The sequence below is a fragment of the Manis pentadactyla genome, chromosome 14 (assembly GCF_030020395.1).
Source record: "Manis pentadactyla isolate mManPen7 chromosome 14, mManPen7.hap1, whole genome shotgun sequence".
Taxonomy (NCBI): domain Eukaryota; kingdom Metazoa; phylum Chordata; class Mammalia; order Pholidota; family Manidae; genus Manis; species Manis pentadactyla.
Genome location: NC_080032.1, coordinates 75639406 through 75663026, shown reverse-complemented (window position 1 = coordinate 75663026; position 23621 = coordinate 75639406). Strand labels below are relative to the sequence as shown.

Genomic DNA, 23621 nt, shown 5'->3' with positions numbered 1-23621 from the left:
AAAGAAGAACAAATGACACCTAAGGTGAGCAGAAGGAGGGACATAATAAAGATCAGAGAAGAAATAAATAAAATTGAGAAGAATAAAACAATAGCAAAAATCAATGAATCCAAAAGCTGGTTCTTCGAGAAAATAAACAAAATAGATAAGCCTCTAGCCAGACTTATTAAGAGGAAAAGAGAGTCAACACAAATCAATAGTATCAGAAACGAGAAAGGAAAAATCACGACGGACCCCACAGAAATACAAAGAATTATTAGAGAGTACTATGAAAACCTATATGCTAACAAGCTGGGAAACCTAGGAGAAATGGACAACTTCCTAGAAAAACACAACCTTCCACGATTGACCCAGAAAGAAACAGAAAATCGAAACAGACCAATTACCGGCAACGAAATTGAAGCGGTAATCAAAAAACTACCAAAGAACAAAACCCCCGGGTCAGATGGATTTACCTCGGAATTTTATCAGACACACAGGGAAGACATAATACCCATTCTTCTTAAAGTTTTCCAAAAAACAGAAGAGGAGGGGATACTCCCAAACTCATTCTATGAAGCTAACATCACCCTAATACCAAAACCAGGCAAAGACCCCACCAAAAAAGAAAACTACACACCAATATCCCTGATGAACGTAGACGCAAAAATACTCAACAAAATTTTAGGAAACCGAATTCAAAAATACATCAAAAAGATTGTACACCATGACCAAGTGGGATTCATCCCAGGGATGCAAGGATGGCACAACATTCGAAAGTCCATCAACATCATCCACCACATCAACAAAAAGAAAGACAAAAACCACATGATCATCTCCATAGGTGCTGAGAAAGCATTTGACAAAGTTCAACAACCATTCATGATAAAAACTCTCAGCAAAATGGGAATAGAGGGCAAGTACCTCAACATAATAAAGGCCATCTATGATAAACCCACAGCCAACATTATATTGAACAGCAAGAAGCTGAAAGCATTTCCTCTGAGATCGGGAACTAGACAGGGATGCCCACTCTCCCCACTGTTATTTAACATAGTACTGGAGGTCCTAGCCACGGCAATCAGACAAAACAAAGAAATACAAGGAATCCAGATTGGTAAAGAAGAAGTTAAACTGTCACTATTTGCAGATGACATGATACTGTACATAAAAAACCCTAAAGACTTCACCCCAAAACTACTAGAACTGATATCGGAATACAGCAAAGTTGCAGGATACAAAATCAACACACAGAAATCTGTGGCTTTACTATACACTAGCAATGAACCAACAGAAAGAGAAATCAGGAAAACAACTCCATTCACAATTGCATCAAAAAAAAAAATATACCTAGGAATAAACCTAACCAAAGAAGTGAAAGACTTATACTCTGAAAACTACAAGTCACTCTTAAGAGAAATTAAAGGGGACACTAACAGATGGAAACGCATCCCATGCTCATGGCTAGGAAGAATTAATATCATCAAAATGGCCATTCTGCCCAAAGCAATATACAGATTTGATGCTATCCCTGTCAAATTACCAGCAACATTCTTCAATGAACTGGAACAAATAATTCAAAGATTCATATGGAACCACCAAAGACCCCGAATAGCCAAAGCAATCCTGAGAAAGAAGAATAAAGTAGGGGGGATCTCACTCCCCAACTTCAAGCTCTATTATAAGGCCATAGTAATCAAGACAATTTGGTACTGGCACAAGAACAGAGCCACAGACCAATGGAACAGACTAGACAATCCAGACATTAACCCAGACATATATGGTCAATTAATATTTGACAAAGGAGCCATGGACATACAATGGCGAAATGACAGTCTCTTCAACAGATGGTGCTGGCAAAACTGGACAGCTACATGTAGGAGAATGAAACTGGACCATTGTCTAACCCCATATACAAAAGTAAACTCAAAATGGATCAAAGACCTGAATGTAAGTCACAAAACCATTAAACTTGGAAGAAAACATAGGCAAAAACCTCTTAGACATAAACATGAGTGACCTCTTCTTGAACATATCTCCTCGGGCAAGGAAAGCAACAGCAAAAATGAACAAGTGGGACTATATTAAGCTGAAAAGCTTCTGTACAGCAAAAGACACCATCAATAGAACGAAAAGGAACCCTACAGTATGGGAGAATATATTTGAAAATGACACATCCGATAAAGGCTTGACGTCCAGAATATATAAAGAGCTCACATGCCTCAACAAACAAAAAACAAATAACCCAATTAAAAAATGGGCAGAGGAACTGAACAGACAGTTCTCCAAAAAAGAAATACAGATGGCCAACAGACACATGAAAAGATGCTCCACATCGCTAATTATCAGAGAAATGCAAATTAAAACTACAATGAGGTATCACCTCACACCAGTAAGGATGGCTGCCATCCAAAAGACAGAGAACAACAAATGTTGGCGAGGCTGTGGAGAAAGGGGAACCCTCCTACACTGCTGGTGGGAATGTAAATTAGTTCAACCATTGTGGAAAGCAGTATATAGGTACATCAAAATGCTCAAAACAGACATACCATTTGACCCAGGAATTGCACTCCTAGGAATCTACCCTAAGAATGCAGCAATCAAGTATGAGAAAGACCAATGTACCCCTATGTTTATCGCAGCACTATTTACAATAGCCAAGAATTGGAAGCAACCTAAATGTCCATCGATAGATGAATGGATAAAGAAGATGTGGTACATATACACAATGGAATACTACTCAGCCATAAGAAAAGGGCAAATCCTACTATTTGCAGCAACATGGATGGAGCTGGAGGGTATTATGCTCAGTGAAACAAGCCAAGCGGAGAAAGAGAAATACCAAATGATTTCACTCATCTGTGGAGTATAAGAACAAAGGAAAAACTGAAGGAGCAAAACAGCAGCAGAATCACAGAACTCAAGAATGGACTAACAGGTACCAAAGGGAAAGGGACTGGGGAGGATGGGTGGGTAGGGAGGGATAAGGGGGGGGAGAAAAAGGGGGGTATTAAGATTAGCATCCATAGCGGGGTGGGAGAAAGGGGAGGGCTGTACAACACAGAGAAGACAAGTAGTGATTCTGCAACATTTTGCTACGCTGATGGACAGTTACTGTAAAGGGGTATATAGGGGGGACCTGGTATAGGGGTGAGCCTAGTAAACAAAGTATTCATCATGTAAGTGTAGATTAATGTTAAAAAAAAAAAAAAGCAGTTCCTGTGTGGTGACCTCTAATGAGCTCTACACAATGATATAAAGGGCATATAAAAGTGTAGGCAAAAGGTCTGTTTGTGTTTATACAGAGGATCAAAGCCTAATTTGGCTACCCCGAAAATGAACTAAGATACAATATGAAAAAGAACTTCCAACATCAGCACTCTTGGGAGGACTCATGCCAGAAGATGATCATCAAAAAAACCCCAAGAAAGATCCACGCACTGCTACAGCTGTAGATGCACTCATCCCACCAGCTCCTGGACTTGCCATGGGAATGAGGAAGGAGATATCTAAGCTGGCCTGTGCATACAGTAAAACAACAAATTTGACTGGATCTATACAGTTGGAACTCAACCAAGAATTAGGAGAAGTGCAAATTGTAGCACTCCAAAATCTTACAACTACAGACTATTTACTGTTAAAAGAACATATGGGATGTGAACAGTCCCCAGGAATGGGTTGTTTTAATTTATCGGAATTCTCAGACTATTCAAGTTCAGTTGGACATTATCCACCATATTGTAGATAAGTTTTCACAAATGCCTAAGGTGCCTAACTGGTTTTCTTGGTTTCACTGGAGATGGCTGGTAATTACAGGTATGCTTTGGTTACGTAACTGTACTCCTACTATGTTAATGTGTGTGCACAATTTACTTAGTAGTTTAAAAACTATACATGCTGAAGTTACTCTACAAGAAGATATGTCAAAGAAATAATCAATCTCCCGAGGTTTTCTTCTGCCTGCTACTTCTATAGCTTTTCTTCTTCCTTCCTAATTACAACCCTTAAATAGAATTCATGCCATATATCGAATTTACCGAGTTTCATAATTCTTCCAAGGGGTAAAGATACCTCAAGACAAATGCTGGGCATAGAAGCCACAGGGCATAAATAGGCAAAGAAGTAAAAAGCTAACCTTTTCAAACAATAAGGCTTCTCTCTCACTGATCAACTTTATATTTCCCTGTATGGCCCTGGAAGATGACTGGTTAGCCAGAGACGGGTAAGATTCCTCAAGGGAGGAACAACCTAAGACAGGCACAGTCACAGAGGGGCCATCAGGTGAGAAAATTGGGATCAACAGAGTTGGGGCTTAGAACCTCCCCCCCGCCGTTGTGAGAGAAATCTTCTGCATACGTGGATGTTTTATTGCCCTTATCTAGCTTGGATTAACACACAGTCTACAGGCACACATCTGATCATCTACATTTGCTCTCTTACAACACTAAACTATGTTTTCTACCTTTATCTTGTATCTACCTACCACTTTAGTAAAGAGAGAAATGTGGTATCCACATATAAATCAAGTATAAAAACCAAATTAATATTCATATTTGAACTGACTGTTTATAGTTCATAATGCATGAGCAAAACAGAAAGCTTCTGTGATGACTGCCCCTGTAATGTTCACCATGTAACTTATTCACTATGTAAGAATTTGTACTCCGTGTAAGAACTTGTTCGTTAAGCTTCAAAAGATTGGATACTGACGAAAATTAGGCTTGGGGTGGATTAATGATTGTGCATTGAGCATTGACCCCCCTATAGAGAATTTTATTGTTGTCAACAACCATTTGATCAATAAATATGAGAGATGCCCTCAAAAAAAAAAAAAATAAAGCTCATAACCATGCTGATGGAGCTGCAGAGAAATATGCATGAGCTAAGGGATGAAGTCCGGAGGGAGATTACAGAAGTGAAACAAACTCTGGAAGGATTTATAAGCAGAATGGATAAGATGCAAGAGGCCATTGATGGAATAGAAACCAGACAACAGGAATGCATAGAAGCTGATGCAGAGAGAGATAAAAGGATCTCTCTTAAGAGAACTGTGTGACCAATCCAAAAGGAACAATATCCGCATTATAGGAATACCAGAAGAAGAAGAGAGAAAGGGATAGAAAGTGTATTTGAAGAAATAATTGCTGAAAACTTCCCCAAACTGGAGGAGAAAATAATCGATCAGACTATGGAAGTGTACGGAACTCCCAACAGAAAGGACCCAAGAAGGATAACACCAAGATACATAATAATTAAAATGGCAAAGGTTAAGGACAAGGACAGAGTTTAAAAGGCAGCTAGGGAGAGGAAAAAGGTCACCTACAAAGGAAAACCCATCAGGCTATCATCAGACTTCTCAACAGAAACCTTACAGGCCAGAAGAGAATGGCATGATATATTTAATGCAATGAAACAGAAGGGCCTTGAACCAAGGATACTGTATCCAGCATGACTATCATTTAAATATGAAGGAGGGATTAAACAATTCCCAGACAAGCAAAAGTTGAGGGAATTTGCCTCCCACAAACCACCTCTACAGGGTATTTTAGAGGGACTGCTCTAGATGGGAGCACTCCTAAGACTAAATAGATGTCACCACAGAAAATAAAATCACAGCAAAGAAAGCAGACCAACCAAATACTAACTAAAGGCAAAAAATAAAATCAACTGCCCACAAAAGCAGTTAAAGGAAGCACAAAAGAGTACAGAATAAAACAACCAACATATAAAGAATGGAGGAGGAGGAATAAGAAGGGAGAAAAATAAATCATAGAACCTAAAATGGACTAACAGTTACCAAAGGGAAAGGGACTGGGGAGAAAGGGAGGGAAGAGAGGGATAAGGGTGGGGAAAAATAAAGGGGGCCTTACGATTAGCATGTATAATGTGGGGGGGGCATAGGGAGGGCTCTGCAACACAGAGAAGACAAGTAGTGATTCTATAGCATCTTACTACGCTGACGGGCAGTACTGTAATGGGGTATGTGGGGTGGATTTGGTGAAGGGGGGACCCTAGTAAACATAATATTCTTCATGTAATTGCAGATTAATGACAACAAAATAAATTTTTAAAAAAACTTAATAACCAGTAAGGAACCAGAACAACCAGCATGCCCTTTCTGTATCTTACAGCTGAATATCAGTCGGCTGACTAACACAAGCTTCTGTGGAAACCTGTTACTCCAGCTTCAAACAATGATTTCCATTTGGCTCTATGGAAGCATTAGGAATTCCTCATCACCAAATACTTGTTCATCAGGGCCATGAAGTTTTAAAACTAGTGCTCAATTTGCCTTGTCTTGAGAAGAGAAGAAAATACATCAACACATTCTCTTTTCCCTCACTTTCAAAGAACTGCTGCAGGATACTCCAATCTTCAGAGATGGAGATACTACTGTAACTGTGTTATGCTCCTATTTTCTTCCAGCTTCCTGGCAAGCACACAGCTGTTAAAACATTTCACTAATGTTCCCCCCATCCCCTCTGTATTCTGTTAGGCAGAGGAATAAACAAGGAAAAAGTGAATACATGTTAAATCCATTCCACAGATGTATTTTAGGATGAAATGTTCAAGTTTCACTTACATTGTAACCACGAGTTTCTCTAATACTCAGTGATATCTAAGTTGCATGAGAAGAAAATGATTTACTGATATAAATATAATTTTTTAAGGAGAACCTCCATGATGTACATTAAGTATCTGGTTAGGATTACTGTATGTTCACAGGCTGCATTTTGAGGCTTTGTTACCTTAAAATTCACAAAAATGACAATTATGTCTAGGCTAGTCTTAATAAATGTAGAGTTTGAATAGTCTACTACCTGAACTATAAAAGCATAAAGGAATTTGAATGGTGTACTTCAAAATGAAACAAAAAGTAGAAGGAAATTCTACTATGTATTGCTTTTGTTATTTTTAAAAACTTTGGTACATGGCTCATCTTCATAATGGTGATTCATTAGAAACTAAATTATACTGCTTAAGCTATAGGCACCAAGTCAAGACTTTTGGACCGATTGTATGGTATGTAAATCTATAGAACTTCAGATAAGGGGTTTTCATATTTTATTGGTTGTAAGCAATTAGTAGTATGAGAAATAAAGTTACCTCTGAAGCAACTCTCTGGTCTGACTACTCTGTGGTTCTACGTTTCACGAATGGTGACAGGAATTAAGCGAATTTAAATCAATTAAAAATTTTCTCTTGATGACTGTGATGTATGACAAGAGGCAGGCAGAAGACTGCGTTTTGTTGCTAGCCTTAGGTTATTCTGATGATTTGAGTAAACAGAGTAAGTGCTGAAAATGAGTATTTATTAGTTAATTAATACACATTCATTTGGTTATGAAATACAGTACAAAATGTGACCAGAGCCTTTCGTTTTGACTTTTAGATTATAAAATCTACTTCCAACTTGTAGTTATATAAAACTGAATAAATTTATAAACCCAGGCAACCAATAATGATTATTCAAACAACAGACCTGGTAATCTAAAATAGGTTCTTGGCAGTAACAAGATTAAAAGCTGGAAATGTTGGAGCTGACTGAAAAATTTCTTTGAAGCTTAAAATTATCAAAAATTCTTTTCATGTAATTTAATAACCTTATTACTGATATAAAATGTAGGACAGTTCAAAATGATATAATTCATTTATGCTAAATGTTAATTATTTGAAACCACAGAAGTTGTTTATTTAAAGAGAGATTTTCTATAGGAAAACTTACAAATGTATATATTTAGGCATATCTGAGTTTCTGAGCAAAGCCCCACACCATGCATATTATCTAATTACTATCAGGAAATGATTCAATTTTTCCATGAGAAATAGTCTTAACTCAGGGTAAATCAGCATTCAAATAGCAATCAAATTCTATAGTTCTTCTCGTAACAAAATTTAAAAATTGGAATAATATAACTTTATTTCAGGATCCACTGTAAGAAAAGGGTGAATTACTGGAAACCTCTGCTGACATGTTGAGAGAATAGAGAGGATCAATAAAAAGTTGCGGGGAAATGATGGAAAGATCAAGCCTCAATCAGATCTGGGTCACTTAGATAAAGGGAAGAACATAGCTCAACCTGGGGTAGGGCGTTGAAAAGTACCTTAGCAAATGGTATTTTCGATATATATACACCTTCCCTTGGAGTTTCTAAAGTTCTGTGTCTCTGCAGTTTCAAGTTTTGATTTATTAAGGTGAGTAATAAAATTATAGTAAACACCAAGTTTATTTCTAGAGCTTCTAGAGAACTTCAGATTTACATTCACATCACAGTTCTTAAAACTTAATTTTTGTAATAGCCCATTATCTTCAGAACTGTCTCTAGCTTTATAGACTAAGGAGCTTTTAAGAAAGCTATTTCCCATGTATCTTAGAAGCTTTCTGACAGTGTGGAATTTTGAGGGAAGACGTATTTTACTATTTTATTGGCTAACATGTCTTTATTAGACTGTTTTCAGAGTATATAATGTGCACCATGGTAAAATTTCAATAGCACCAGTCTCTGGAATAAAGATGGGAATTTGGTTTCATGAAATGCTGATTTCTAAAAAGCCTTCCAACAGGCAAAATCATTATGAAAACATTGTGTGGGAAAATAAACAAATTCTGTATTAACAAAAGTATGTTTCTTTTAAAAATTAAAAGAAAAATGATTGAACATCTTTTAAAAAGTTATCCTAATGCAAAATCCCTCTTTAAATATAACTAATTTAAAGCAGTACATTATTATTTTAGAACATTTTCCATAGTAACCTCTTAATCATTTTATAAAATAGTTAAGTTTGAGCATTATGAAACAAACTAAAACACGTTTTAGCTTAGTTTATATGAAAAAAATGCATTTGCTATTGTTTAAGGATATATAAAAAATTCTCTAATTAAAATTAAATAGTAATGGAGAATTTCATAAAAACTGAACTATGGAGTGTCAGTCCTTGTCTAAGAACTGGCCACTATACCCTCTAAACATTCAGCTCAACCTACCACACTCATTAGCACCACTGAGGTATCATTAATGCTAGCGACAGCAGGTCACTGTAAAACCGACTCTACGTCCCTCAGCAGAGACCAAACAAGGGATAAATAACACAATTAAAAACCATCTTGTCCATGCGTTTTGCCTGTCATTAAACTCCCCTTTGAGAATCCGAGCACACTAAACCCACGGTCTTTTTGGCCTTCCTACAAAGCAGTCACAGCTTGGTGTCTATTTTTTAAAATTAGGTCAACTCCAAGCTGGGATAAACCTCCATGAATAAGAGTTTCCTTGGGATCAGAAGAAAGAAGTCTAGAGAATTCAGGTTCGCCAGTTCTGGCGACCCAGCATTTGTATCCTCTCTCACCGCCACATCTGTTCTTCCTACCTGCTTATAATGGTATTCCTGAATTCACCTGGTTAGGGAGGGATTTCTTATCCTGTCACTTGTAATTCAGGCTATTAACTCAAAATGACTTAAGTATCTGGGTACCCTGGAAAGTTCTACTACATTGAAGAAGTTCGATAAGGTATTATAGGTAAGAAAATTCTTCAAATCCCACCTGATGATCCAAATATATGGTGTTCCTTTGAAGATGATGTGAAAGAATTTCATTCTAGGAGACATCGATCAAGAAATAAAGGGATAGAGAAAGAGGGTGCAGAATTCATGAAAAGGTCAATTTTGAAATAAGAAATACAGGTAGTTTACCACAACCTAATATATCACAATACATGACAACTTTCACATGCATGCTCCCCTGTCAAGGGCACAGGTGACATACTAGATCATTATAAAATTATACTTAGTTTTATAAGAAATTAAGTAGACATGCATAGCAGCTGAAATGGTAAGCAGGAAAACCTTTAAAATGGCTTTAGCAGACTTAATGTTAAAAGCTTTACATGTTAACTCTTCTGCAATATAGTACTACTTGTTCGGGTGTTTTGCATGTAACTAGAGGCTATTAAACCCTTTGAGAAAGGTTTACATATGTCCCTTATTTCAAGAACAAAGGAAATATCTTAAAACTCATCTTTGACATTTAAAAGACAGTATTATTAAAACTATAATCAACTGTCAACTTAGTGCTTTATGGGAAATTATAGGACTTTCCAAAATCTGTTTTTACAGATGTGGGTGTTCCAATATCCGGCGAATGGCAACACTATTTTGAAGTCTGTATGCATTTCCTTCCTCCCAACCAGATGTTAGCGGGTGAGTGGGTGGGTGGAAGGCAAAGAAGAAATGCATCCTACCCGTATTTTCCCTTAATAATGTATAAATCAACAACTTCTCAAAGGGTCAATAGGAGATTCTAATGTCGCTGCGATGATGGTTATGGGTTCATGCTCAACACTAATGGCACTGAGCAAACTGATTAATGAGTGACTCAAAGTAAGTGACAATGGCAGACGACACAGACACATGTCTTCATAGCCGACCTTTGGGCTGTGGGCCTCGAGCTTTAGCTGCATGAGCTGTGCTAACGTGTGCTCCCGGACACTACTCAGTTCAGCCTGCTGCCGTCGCAGCTTTATTAGCAGCAGCGTAAGCTCCTCTGGCTGAAGGAGTACAATTTAAGAATCCAAACAGTGGAAAACAGATTAATTGTTGTCTTAAGAGACAGACATTAAACCAAGATTTCTTGGCAAGTTTCCTCTTATGGCTGACATCAAACATAGTGCCTACACACTATGATGATGAGTCCTACATAAATGCATAGATATCTAGAGAAATAGAAGGAACAGTGTTACTTGAAAAGATACGGCAAGACAACAGTATATTAAGGCATTTTCTCAGAATTCATGAGAGAATATTCAAATGTTAAGTTAAAAAAACCCATAATGCCAAAAAATCATGATGAAGGTTTGTACATAGAACTATTAGAAGATTAAATGGTATCTTAATAAGACATTTATAAATGACACCTAAGACTTTCACAGCAATAGAGTAACTCCTGCACACCCAGCAGTGTATTTTATAGAACAGAAAATAAATATAAAGAACTAAATTTCACATGAATGTTGGATGGTATCTTCTCATCATTAAATTCAGCACCTGGGATCTATTAATTGCTTCCCAGTTATACTTTTTAAATGCCACTGTTGGTATTTTCACAGGATATTTTATATGACCAAAAGATCAGTTTTTTTTTTTTAAGAAAAAAAAGTATTTCATATACACAGGAAGTTTCCACTCGTTCCACACTCTGGGGAAATCAGAGAACCTTTTGGTTCCTGATTGTTTACTATGATGCCTAAGGGGAATAAAATTTCAAAGGTAGATAAAATTCCTTTACAGGCCAATCTGCTATATTTTTCTTTGTTAGAAATGCAGTAAAATATATTCATTGGCAGCCTTACGGCTCATAAAATATTATTTGGTGTTTCTCGAGCTTTCTTATGATTAAAAACTGCAGGCAGGCCAAGGGGAGACTCTCTTCCCTGAAGGCCTACAGTGTGCCCTTGAACATTCCAGCTTGAAAACCATTCCCGAGATTGATTTGTTCTGCCTGCACCACAGCATTACACAAGCTCGCTTTTGGTTCTGTTTATTTGCTGTTGCTCTTTATTTGAAATACGAACTTTTTTAAGGGACAGAAATGTTTTTTAACTGTTACCTGAAATTACATTAAAAATTATTGCCTTCAGGTTGAGAAAAAGAGGAGGCAGAAAGCACAGTCACTATTAGATTCTTTGGATAAACCTGAGTATCTGCATACTGAGACAACAGTCTTATATTAAACAATCATAGAATGTAGTGTGTGTGTGTGTGTGTGTGTGTGTGTGTGTGTGTGTGTGTGCGTGTGTGCGTGTGTGCGTGTGTAACTTAAAGGACAAATTGCAATAACAGGAAAATAACAGCTGCTTTGCTCTGAAGCCAACCACACCTTGTGGCCTTCAGACTGTGAGACAGTCCACGTCTTACGATATTGTATTCAGCTCCTGAGGCCCTGCCAGGGGTAAGGTAGAGTGAGGTAAAGAGTTGAGATTCTCACAGCAGAGTGGTTTTGGACAAATACCAAAAGAAGGAATCTTGAAATTCTGCTTTATTATTGATGGGGTTCAAAAGACACAGAGATTTTCAAAAGGATGAAAGAGTCCAGTAAGTTTGTGAGAATATTTAAATTTTGAGGAGAAACACCAAGAGGCACATTTGACACCCCACAAAGTGGGAAGTGGTAAATAAATTTTATCCCAAATGTCCACTAGAGGGAGCAAAGCAGAAATTAAAATTCTGTAATAGAATATTTAGCATTATGTTATGATTTAACATCTCTTTGTCAGGTCAACAATATTTCAAAACTCCAACATGTAAGTTTTATGTTTTAGTCAAGCAATTATTTATAAACTTTAAAAAATAAACTGCAAGTAGTTAAGGGTAGGAAATCTTCCTTATATGAAGACAGGGTAAAATAATGGTTGCAATACACATATAAGATGAATTTGTTTTGATTACTGCACGGAGACAATTTTAAATGAGGAACAGCTATAAAGGTCCTCAATTCACATCTTCACCGAAACTGAGACTAGCTACCAATACTAAAGCATAGTTCCCCTGATAAAATCAATGTCATTAAAGTAAAATGAAGTGATCAAAAGTCATCTTTTCTGGTAATGTAACTCCTTCCCAATTTGAACATAACACTGACAGTGAAATGATCGTGGCAATAAGTACTTGCTTGAAAGTATTTTTACAGTTTTTCTCTGCATAAATATGTAAACCAGTTTCTTTTCTGCTCTAAAATAGTTGAGCTATATAAAAATCCATAGGAGAAACTTCTTAACAGGCCTGGAGCTTGACTACACATGGCTGCTTGCTGGGCTTTTGTTTTAAGGATGAGGGAATTAACATCCAGTGAGTTAAGAGATCCACCCAGGTTATACAATAAACCTTGAAAATATAATTTTATATTCAGGCAGTCAGACATTTAGGGAGCCACCAAAGTGGCTATGATTCCAATTCTTCGGAGGGGCATCTCTTCCACACAAGTGGCAATGGTGTTTCTCTGGGATGCACCTCTCTGAAAACTCAAACTTAAAAGCTCTGTCAGATACGTGCTATCATGGGTGGCACATAAATAAAACATGACATGGGAAATACAGACATCACACTCACCGTTTTGCTTTGGAGGCTCTGGGGACTAATAGACTGTAAAGTCAGGCCAGCTGGCATTGACCTCCTGTCAGGCACATAGACATGCTAGGAAAGTAAAGGCACAATATAAATTTTGTGGCCAGGGTCACTGATGAGAAATCTTAAATGTGTGCTATAAAATGCCATTTAAAAACTGCAATTCGTGCTTAAGAAAGAAAACAGATACTAAAATTTCTGGACTAAAATACAGATGCTGATGAATAGCGTAATTTATCTACAGAGTCTGGGTCAGTGTTTCTCACACTTACTAGTCTCAGAATTTCCTGATACTACTTAAAAAAGAAAACTTAGTGACAAGAGTGTCATTATTTTACAGTTTTGCAAGTCTCTTTAATGTCTGGCTAGATACACGTCTGCTTCTATATTCAACCTGCTCTGATCGTCTCTCTTTTAGTGGAAGTATATGAAGAAAACCCACTCTCGATATATATGATTGGAGAAGGGAAGGGCACTTGAATAGCTTTTTTGGGTAATTACAATCAACTTTGTACTAATGCTCAAAAAGTAGTATTTTCTTTAAGGTTAGTTGTAAAGTGGTACCTGAAACTCTATCAATGATCTATTTACACTTTAAATGAATCTTTTACCCATCCATGATTTTGTAATAACAAACATTTGGTGATGTGGAAAATACTGGTTTAAGTGGGTTATGGGATATAGATGTTCCAAATGTGGCCACATTGTTACGTTGCAAATGTTGCCACATTGATACAGTATCAATAACTCTTCTTTGTTAATACTACCACTGATCTTTAAGTACCTGGAAAGCTGTCAAGCTCGCAATTGCAGATACAAGATTTCCAAATTTCTAATTTTTGCTTGAAAGCTCCAATGTTGTCATCAGTGACAAATTCGGTCAATTGTTTTCCTTGAAGGGACAGGCTAACATTTCACTTTGAGAAGTATCTGTCAAATAGCAAGTCTGAACAACTATAGTTTGCCTGGCATTTGTTCTTTCATGAAAACAGGAGGTAGTTCCACTTGCACATCAATCACTTAAGTGTCTTTCCTGATGGTGAGAGAACCATCAGTACTTTGGTATGCAATAAATATGTTTTAAGCCTAATTCCCATTTTATTACACAGAATATTAGGACAACATGTAATGGAAGGTCATAATTGAATAAAATGATCTTTTACTATTTCATCAAAGGGATTCTTTGGTCAAAGTGTTACTTTACTTATTTTTATTCCAAGTATGTGGCAGCGAGTCACAGGAGGACCACGAGTATAGCTGGGAGCCACTCGCTGATGTATGTTAAGAGCCAGTACTTTTACCTACCAGTGCTTTCACACTATTAGGGAACAGTAAGACAATGGCTAATGTCTTATTATTATTCTCAAAATAATTTTGTGCTTACTGACAGATTCCCTGGAAGGGTGAGGGGAACCCTCAGGGATCTATGGACCATACTTTGAGAACCACTGATCACGTCAAAGATGATGGACTGTTTGAAGGAAACATCCGGCAATGTTGGAGAAGTTTTTTTGGGAGGACGAGCAGACATTTAGTTGGCAGGAAGCTGGATAGAGAGCACACATTCATCTCATACTTGTTGTTGAAACAGATGGCAAATTTTGGCCAAGAACATGAAAAACACTAACCACTGTGAGAACACTCTTCAGCCACACACTAGTAAGTTGTATTAGATCAGGTTCGTTTTGAACATTGTTAGTATTTTTATGAGATATGATTTGGGTGTACAAAGTTAACAAAACCCTGAGCTTTGTTACAATGGAGTTTAAAAAGTGAGCCTTTTTTTGGTGAGGCAAGCTAAAGCTTCCTGCAAAAGAAAATTCCTAATTGACTTATTAATTACTAACTCTTATTTATGGAGAAATCAAGCAAATGCACTATACAATGATATAAGTGAAGGATTCATCCTGTTGCCAAGGTTAGAAGAGGTGCATTTTAGAATGGCATAAAGCAAGAAATTCTTTAGGTTTAAAAAGAAAATGAGAGAAAAAGAAAAGCCTTTTTACTTTACAACAGACATTAGAGAATGGGCTGCATACTAACTGATCAAAACGACTGCTCTAGCTTTATGAAAAGCTGGTTGGTATCGGGCACTCTCAGTTCATTTCAAATAATCTACTAACAGTGTACAAATCAACTTGGGGTACAAATTAAAACTTGATCTCTTACTCTATCTTAATTTTTAAAAAAGATATATACCAGGAAGCCTTATTATTCTAATATTAAACTGGGTATTTTAGGAGATATTTCAACACGCTATATATTCAGCTGGGTAGAGGATGAGGTTAGCACTTTTATCTTAGCCAAGGACAGGATGAGGCTGACACAAGACTGCAGGTATGCTAGAAGGGGGCAGGTGTAGAATCTGCAAACGTGTGAAGAGCTCATAAAAATGCAGTGGTCTTAACCTACGTGCAAAGCTGATGAGATACGTGATCAAGCAGAGAAGAATGCATAATGCATCTGCTCCAAAGAACTGTTTCTGTGCTCCTGAGTGAGGAAGCATTGCGAGGTTAGGTTTTATATTTGGATTCTGACACTGCAGAATGTTTTCCTTGATTTTTAAAGCAAGAAAAGAGCTGCACGGCTTTCCTTCTATTTTCTTCTCTCTCATTTTTAACAGAAAGAACAGTGTAGTAGAAATAACACAGCATTCAGAAAGCAGTAGTTAACACAAGATTAGCAGGTATCGTACCTTAGGGTGATGGGCCCTGTGCCTGCGGTCTATCGTCACATCTCCTCTCTGAATCGGTGAAGACACTTCTGATCTGTAGGTTCGCTGAGGGGAGTATCCCTGATAAGCAGCTATTGACCCATGCGAAGGCGATGTGGGAATAGAGTGCATTGTCTGGTCAGAAATATTAACCATGGTTTTAGGGCTGGTCAAAGTACCGTGACGAGGGAGGGTGCTCTGCTTATTATAAAACTGACGCTGCTGCCACTCGTAGAGCTGCCACATGGTGTCATCTCTCATGGACCTCCGCTTCTCTTCTGCTCCGGGCCCTACTGTTTTGCCATGAGAGGAAGGGGCTCCGCTGCAGATGCTTTCGGGCCTGGTCTTACTGTTTCTTGGTAGTGTTCTGTAACCTTCAGGATAGCGGGCCACGATCTGGGTTCTGTGGCTTGGCATATTTCTTGGTAATGTTTGGTAAGAGATTACTCTGAAATTAAAGAATAATTGAAATGTAAAAATGAAGGACAGGGGTGATTCCCAGATTCTAAGTTACAGTATATTCTCTTTATCTTCTACTAAGAAATATATTAGGACTTGTGTTTTTTAAAGATCAAAATAGTATGCAATTATAAGTTATTAATGAACAGACTTTAATCTTTTTATGAAATTCAATTTGATGGACTTAACACCTTAAATAAACAGCACCTATGTCACATAATTCCACACAATGCAGTTTGGTTTAAAGATGGAAGGTTATTAAACTTTCAGAAATGAAGATGTTCAAAATCTAATCTCAAGTTATTTTCTTTGCTTTTATATAAATAAACCCCTCCAAACTCATTCTCAAACATCTCACCAGAACAATTCAATAGGATTTCTGTGTAGGAATGGGATCCTGAAGTTTTTGAGTTGTGCCTACAGAGCATGAAGACAGGAAATGAACTAATGCTGGTATAGGCGACCACTCCATTACATCATTTCCTTCAGAAGGCGTAAGTAACTATTTATGGAAAGGAGTACATCAGTACATTTATGGTTTGAAGGAATAATTTCCCTTGATAACTTCTTTTAATTTGAAAAATAAACATGTCTTGAAGGTAAAGCTCAACATTTAACTATGTACTAAATACTTAAACATGACAATATTTCAGATATAAAACTGCCAATCTTAGGAGTTTCACAATGTTTTTGGCATTGAAATTAATATTCCACCTCATGAATGGTATCAACATATACATTAAGCAACTAAAATAAACTTATTTTAATGTGCTAAATTTTTGGATATGGATACGTAATGGCATGTTTGGCATGTTCCTAAGCACAGATTATTTCAGTTTCCTAAAATAGAAGAATAGATAAGTTTTTCAAAAAGACACTTTGATAAAAACACTCTTCAGAGTTTATCAAAACTACCCTTGTGCTAAACTCATGCTAGGTCAGATACATTATAGGAAAAGGATTTTAAAAAGACAATTAAAATTCTAAGTAACGTTTTCCCCATTATCTTCAGTGGTAGGTAAAAAGCTCAGGTATGATTCCAATTCTAATAATTCAAATTTATAATTCAACTTCTGAATACAAACATAACCCTTTTATAATAACCACAATACAATTTAGATTAAAAAGAGCAATATTAAATACAAGTATTCATCTTATGTTACCAGCTCTACTGGCATAAATGTCTATTCTAATATTAAATGTGATTCAATAGACTAAACATGTGGGAGAGTTGGGACTCCATAAACCCAGTTTTCCTGACCTCCTCTCTCAATGTTTAGTTAACACCTTTCTTGCTTATTGTATTTTCACCATGGCATATATTCTGGAATTGCACCTGCATACTTGCATAGAATTTTGCTGCCTCCTATTGGGTGTTAAAACAAAGATTATCAAACAACATCAAAGATGTTGGTGATTCCATGGACCAGGGTGGGTAGAAGACTTAATACCCTGGGAATCCTTGGCTGATAATTTACATGTCAGAGCTCTCTTTGATCCATTGTTACTGTTGTCAGTAACAGTGCCTAAAATCTAGCATATTTTAGTAAGAACAGACTTCACTGTGATGAGGTGTAATGAACTGGGTGCATCTGGGCTGTAACGCTAAAATCCCTGTTCAGTTTGCTACTACAGGGCTGTACAACTATGTTACCTTTATATAAAGCAGAGGAAGTCTAAAGTGAAATACACCTCTTTGTGGGGTAAAGGCTGTGGAAAATACAGCAATATGGTGGAAAAATAGTAGAGTGGGAAAAAGCGGTTGATCAAAAATCGTGAGAGCCAAATTTTGATTCGTGCTTTCCCACGAAGTAGAGAGACCTTAGATGACTGATTTCCAAAATCTTTTGGGACTTAAAGTTGCAGTGTGTGTTTTTCAGGGGCCGTGTGTTGAGAGGACAGGAGGGAAAAGACCAAAGAGATGGCATTCCTTTCAACACTTTGAGTTAAAAGAGTCGGTGGGCTGGGTTACTGGCTAGAGCTAGAAGTGGTGCTCTTCTCATTACGCCCAACGATTCCCTGATGTCTGGATTTATGAAAAAGTAAAATAATCCTTTTATCTTTTATACTGTCCTAAAAGTATGGAAATTATTTTTAAAACTCACCACTTTTTTAGTGACATGACTTAATCACAAATAAAAAGGTACCCCCCAAAATTAGGAAGGGTCTGATCTTTAAGTGCTGGAGTGCTACGCACACTACCAAAATGTGGCCTGCTGGACCTTTTTGAGATATAGTTTTCTCATCCAGGAGATGACCTGATCAAAAGTTATCTTTTAGCTGTAAAATCCCACATGTTATTTTGCATTTGAAATATTTCCAATGCCTTCAACTATTCTCCCTAAACTAATTTCCTTCATCAGCTGGTTGTTCGGCAGTTCTGCGATGCCTTTACTTAAAATTGGCTCGTTCGGAGTCCAACAAAGCGCCCCCTCGACAGGAATCACTGCAGCGAGGACACCACCTGACGACTTTGGGGCTAGAGTGAGGGACGAAGAGCCCCAATTCTCTGACATAACCAGCATAAAGAGACCTTTCTTTCTAAATGTACTTATTTCCAGTTACTTCCCTGCTTGGTCTCCCTTTCTATCCCCACCTTCTCTGTTAACAACAAAAGCTAGAAACTGTAAAAAGCCCAGAACTGACAACCCCATAGATACCTGCTAAGGAAGTGTGTCAGCCAGGGGACGTTGATCCCATCCAGGAAATTTTGGCCTAGTACTAAAGCAATTTATCCCAACATGCACAGTTAGTCATTCATAAATTCAAAAATATTACACAGATCTTAATATGCAAAAAGCTCTGGACTAGGCTCTGAACTTTATCACAGAAACATATACTGAAAATACAAATGATATTAACTCTATATCCGGGACGTACACATGGTCGAAGACACACTACGAGCTGCCTATAAATAATGTTTAAATTCCAGTTCAGGAAATCGAATTACACCAAACACCTCTATCAGGGCTCCGAAGCATTCATAATGTGTATGCCAGACCCTGTTGTAGAGGTGCATATTGAACTTGATCCATCAACCTATATCATATGATCGTTAACAGCAGGCTATTTTCCTACTAAGCTTGGCTAATTAATGACCACAAAGTTTAAAAGCTCTTTGGCCACCTTTGGAACCACTTTTGAAGAATTTTAAGAGAAAATCAGACGATGAGTCAGTTTTTTTAATCTCATATACTTTCTAGCATTTTGAGACCTGTTTTTCAAACTACAGTTTCCTTCAGTAGTTTTTCCCAAAGAAATTCAAATAAAGCAAAGTGTGATTTACTTTTAAGTGAAAGCTTCAGAAATGAACACTGTACGTGTCTTTGTCAGGCTGAGGGCCCCATTCACCAGCGGCTGCCTGTCAAACCCCATGAAAACCCCGTCCCTGCCATCCTGCCATGCAGAACAATGGCTGAAGGCACCGTGCATCTTAACATGCCTGCCACTCACAACGAACTTTAAAGCTCGTTCACAGATGCAGGGATCTACTATGTGACTAGATATTAAACCTCTTTCTTCCTATCAGAACTTTGATAATAAAAGGAAACCTTTCATACAGTTACACACTGTCAATTATGCCATGAATAACCATTATGCTTCTTTCCACCAATAAAAATCATTTCATTCTAAAATATCACAACTGTTTTTTAGTATGAAGTTTACATAATAACGTAGATGATACATCTCAATGTTCCACACAGTACACTAGCCAGATAACCCAAATTTGGACGGCCAATTGAGAAAACCGTAGCTCAAAATAACCTAAGCATCAGAAGCTGCAGGTCTGCATTCAAAGAAAACAGTGACAGAAAGCCTGTATGCATGTTAATTATGCTCATCAAGCGACCTAAAGGTGCTTGGAAACTCATATTCACACTTACCAATTTAAAAACCCTAACTTCCAGGTATCTGTAGAATCCCTTTTTACTATACACCTTCAACCTTAAGAAAATGTAATTTTACTTGGAGAAAAGTGATCCCATAAAGCTATGAGATTTAATTTGGCGGGTGGAGACTCAGCAAATCCTCTGGCTAGGATTTTTATTACCGTTTCCCTGAAAATGATTACCTTAATAAGTACATCCAAACACCCTTTCATTATTTTTCCCTCCACAACCACCTCTGGCTTCTCTTCTGTTTAACCCAATTTTATTTTTGAAATAACAAGTATTTCTCAGTCTTCTCCCTTGGTAAAATTAGAAACTTGAGCACTGATGGCAGAGAAGAAGAAAACGGAAGTGAGCAAGACATCACAGGGGCATGTGTTTGTAGCCTTGTGAGAGATAACAAAAGAGAAATCAGGCCTTTGAGCTGCACTCCTGCAAGGCATCGTGTGAGCCACGACGGCCGAGCAAACTGGAAGAACATATCTGTGCCTCCGAAGTTTCTCTTCAGAATAAGTTAACCTTCATTTAATCAAACCATTGTTAATGTCATTGTTTTCTGGTTTTCTACTACAGGGAAGGTTAAGACTTACAATAACTCTTCAGTTATGTCTAACGAATACATTTAAGTACTTTTTAATTTTGCATCACCAAATTCCCACCTAATGGCAGAACACCTTCTCATCTGTTAAGTGCCTGCTTTTCCTCTGGTCCTTATTTCTGGTCTCCTTTGCAGGCTTCTCCAACCTTTTCCTCCTTAAATGTAAATGTTCTGATATTCCCTTAGAATGAATTTATCTACTCATATCTTTACCTTTAAGAACTTTTGCTATAATGATGATACCTCAAACCTTATTCAAGTTCGAATCTCTCTTTAGATACACACACCAGGCACCTCAAATGTAACCTGTCTAATCATTCATTATGTTCTTTCCCCCCATCTCACCTGTGCACTGAAAGGGACCAGACTAGGTCAAAAAAGCAGGGTGTCATTCCTGATTTCCCCCAATCACTCAAACTAGACTTGAGGCTAGTCTGCAATGAAGCACATACAAGCACTCAATGACTGTCGATTTTATCTTGAATATATCCCCTTCCTCTCCTCATTGCATTTACTCCAACAGCTTTTGGACTTTCTCCACTTTATTCTCCAGATTCTGCAGCTGGAGCAATCTTTCAGCAGTACCAGCCTGAACACATCTCTGCTGGTTTACCTCCCCAGCACCACAGCAGCAATACCTCAGCCACACCACAAGTCTCTCTGGATCCCTCTCCCAGCTCTCCATTAACTCTGGAGTTTTGTATGTCTAAACCAAGATAAGCATGTGGTCCTGTATCTCGGCTTGTATTTCACTACCTCCAGAAAGGTTTTTCTGAGCCCTTGGGGTGTGTTAGTTGTTCCTGAAACATGTTCTTAAGGCATCCTGTTCTTCCTTCACTGTATCTGTCACAATAAACTGCACATGTTTATTTAACTTTTTCCTCTACTAGATAAGAGCCTTTGTGAGACATCTAGACTCTTAATCTTTTTTGCTGTTTTACATTCTGGCCCCATCATTAGCATGCTGTAGTTATACAATAAACAGTAAAGAACCAGTGTGTGCATGAATGGATGGTTAGATAAATAAATATAATACATAGTCATTAGTAAGAATTTAAGAAAACCAAAGGATGAGACTGAACTAGAGAGTATAAGCCTTCACTTCGCGGTCTCCCCATCCTTGGCTCAGGAGAAGTTGGCACTGCATCAGGCTGCAGAAGCTACTGAAGGAAGACAGAGCAGGTCGGAGAGTGAGTGCAATGTTTCACTGGTGGGGAGGGTGGGAAGACAGACTAGGTCTTGCTCCCTTCCCCAAACAAATGGGATTCTCTACCCACCACCGATGCCTTCTGGTGCTGGGCCAGGGAGGATGACACCTTGCATCAGTAAGGCTGGGTGACAGTGCAATGGGAGGCAGGGAAAAAACACTTACATCTGATTACCATGAAAGAAAGATACACGAATGAAGTTGTAACATCTAAAATACAATTTAAACGAATACTTTTAACTGGTTATCTCAGAAACCAATCTCCAGCACAGCATGAAAGAAACCTGAGTTCATAAGACATAATGACAAGACACTTACCCCCTGGTTTCCGCTTCGTGACCCCTCCCCTTCTGGATTTTAATCCACTGCTCCAGCTGTTGCATTGAATTTGTTCTCTGTATGACCCGATCAGCCTCTGGGTGTAAGGGCCCTGCATTTGGGTGATTTCCACTTCTAAGATCTGCCAGGCTGACATTGACTGTTTTGTTTTCTGAGCTATTTACACTGACTGGCCTGTAGTGTCCAGCCTGAGCCGGGCATGTTGACCCGCTCTCATATTCAGATGGCAGAGAATTCAACTTCACGCTATTAATTTTTGTTAAAGGTCTATCTTGACCATCCTTCTGAAATCCGTATTTTTCAGCTTCTAATGCCCTTTTATCTTCATTTTTGCTCATTTCCTTGTTTTTCTGGTTATTTTGGGTCTCTGGTTTAATCAGCACTCTATGGTTGGGAAAGTTATTTATTTCTTTAGTTGGTGCATTTTCAGATGTAATCTTGTCCATTCTGAAATCAGAGAAGAAAATCACAGTGATCCAGCTGACACAAGGCACACGTTACTTTCTGGGATTCAATCTAGGAAAAAAGTAAAATTACCTTTGACTTTACAAAAATACCTGAAAGAGTTACAGATGACAAGTTTGTACAAATTCCCAGTGCTGTGGTATGAACATTCAAGCACCACCAGAATGTATAAACAGAAAGGGGAAAAACTAAACATAAAATATACAGTGTATTAAGCACTGGAGGATAAAAAGCCAAGACTGTCCCGCCATTAGAAATCTGGAAATAAAGCAAATAAGATTGTCCTTTGACAGTGAAACCACAAAATCCACTTAAAAGGACCTCAGTGGCTAGTGATTTGAAATAAACAGCATGGCTGCCAGCCAGGAGGGTTAACTCATCATGGGGTAAATGTGGGTCTGGTTTGTGGAAACGGCTGGACCAGGAAATTATGGTCTGATGCTCTCAAAGATCTGAACCATATGACTAATTAACTTGTCTGTATTCAAGGGGACCCACGTTTCAGTGCAGAGCTCCTGAAGCCAGACAGCAAATCGTTCGTTTCAGCTTGGAGCTCCACCTCTTCCTAGCTAGGTCTCTGGGAAGCTGCAGGAATTCGCTGTGTCCCCACCTCCCCTTGGTAACTTGGGGTAACTGCAGCACCGAGGTTATAGGATTTTTGTGAGGACCAAATGAGTTAATCGGTGGCTGCCACATAATTTAGTACCATTATCATCCCATCTCATCAAGCAATTCTGGATTAGAATCTGGCAACCCCTGAGAAGAGTATGCGCTGCTTGCTTATCAGAGTGTTTCTGGGCCACTGCACAGTTTTACTGCTTACCATTCCAGGGGCTATATTTAGGTCTTTTCTGA

The 23621-nt window shown here is 38.0% G+C and overlaps 1 protein-coding gene across 8 annotated transcripts in view; it reads right to left on the bottom strand.

Annotated features, from left to right (window-relative positions):
* Positions 1 to 23621, bottom strand: part of PLEKHA5 (pleckstrin homology domain containing A5) — a 223793-nt gene that overhangs the window by 52764 nt on the left and 147408 nt on the right. For 4 of the 8 annotated variants that reach the window (XM_057491827.1, XM_036889350.2, XM_057491824.1 and 1 more), the window contains exons 10-14: positions 22281 to 22748; positions 15791 to 16256; positions 13081 to 13164; positions 10404 to 10523; positions 9521 to 9574 (exon numbers count right to left, since the gene is read on the bottom strand). In XM_057491827.1, the coding sequence (XP_057347810.1) occupies positions 9521 to 9574; positions 10404 to 10523; positions 13081 to 13164; positions 15791 to 16256; positions 22281 to 22748 (1192 nt within the window). The remainder of the gene's footprint in view (positions 1 to 9520; positions 9575 to 10403; positions 10524 to 13080; positions 13165 to 15790; positions 16257 to 22280; positions 22749 to 23621) is intronic. The other 4 variants (XM_057491825.1, XM_057491826.1, XM_036889355.2 and 1 more) reach the window with 2 other exon arrangements.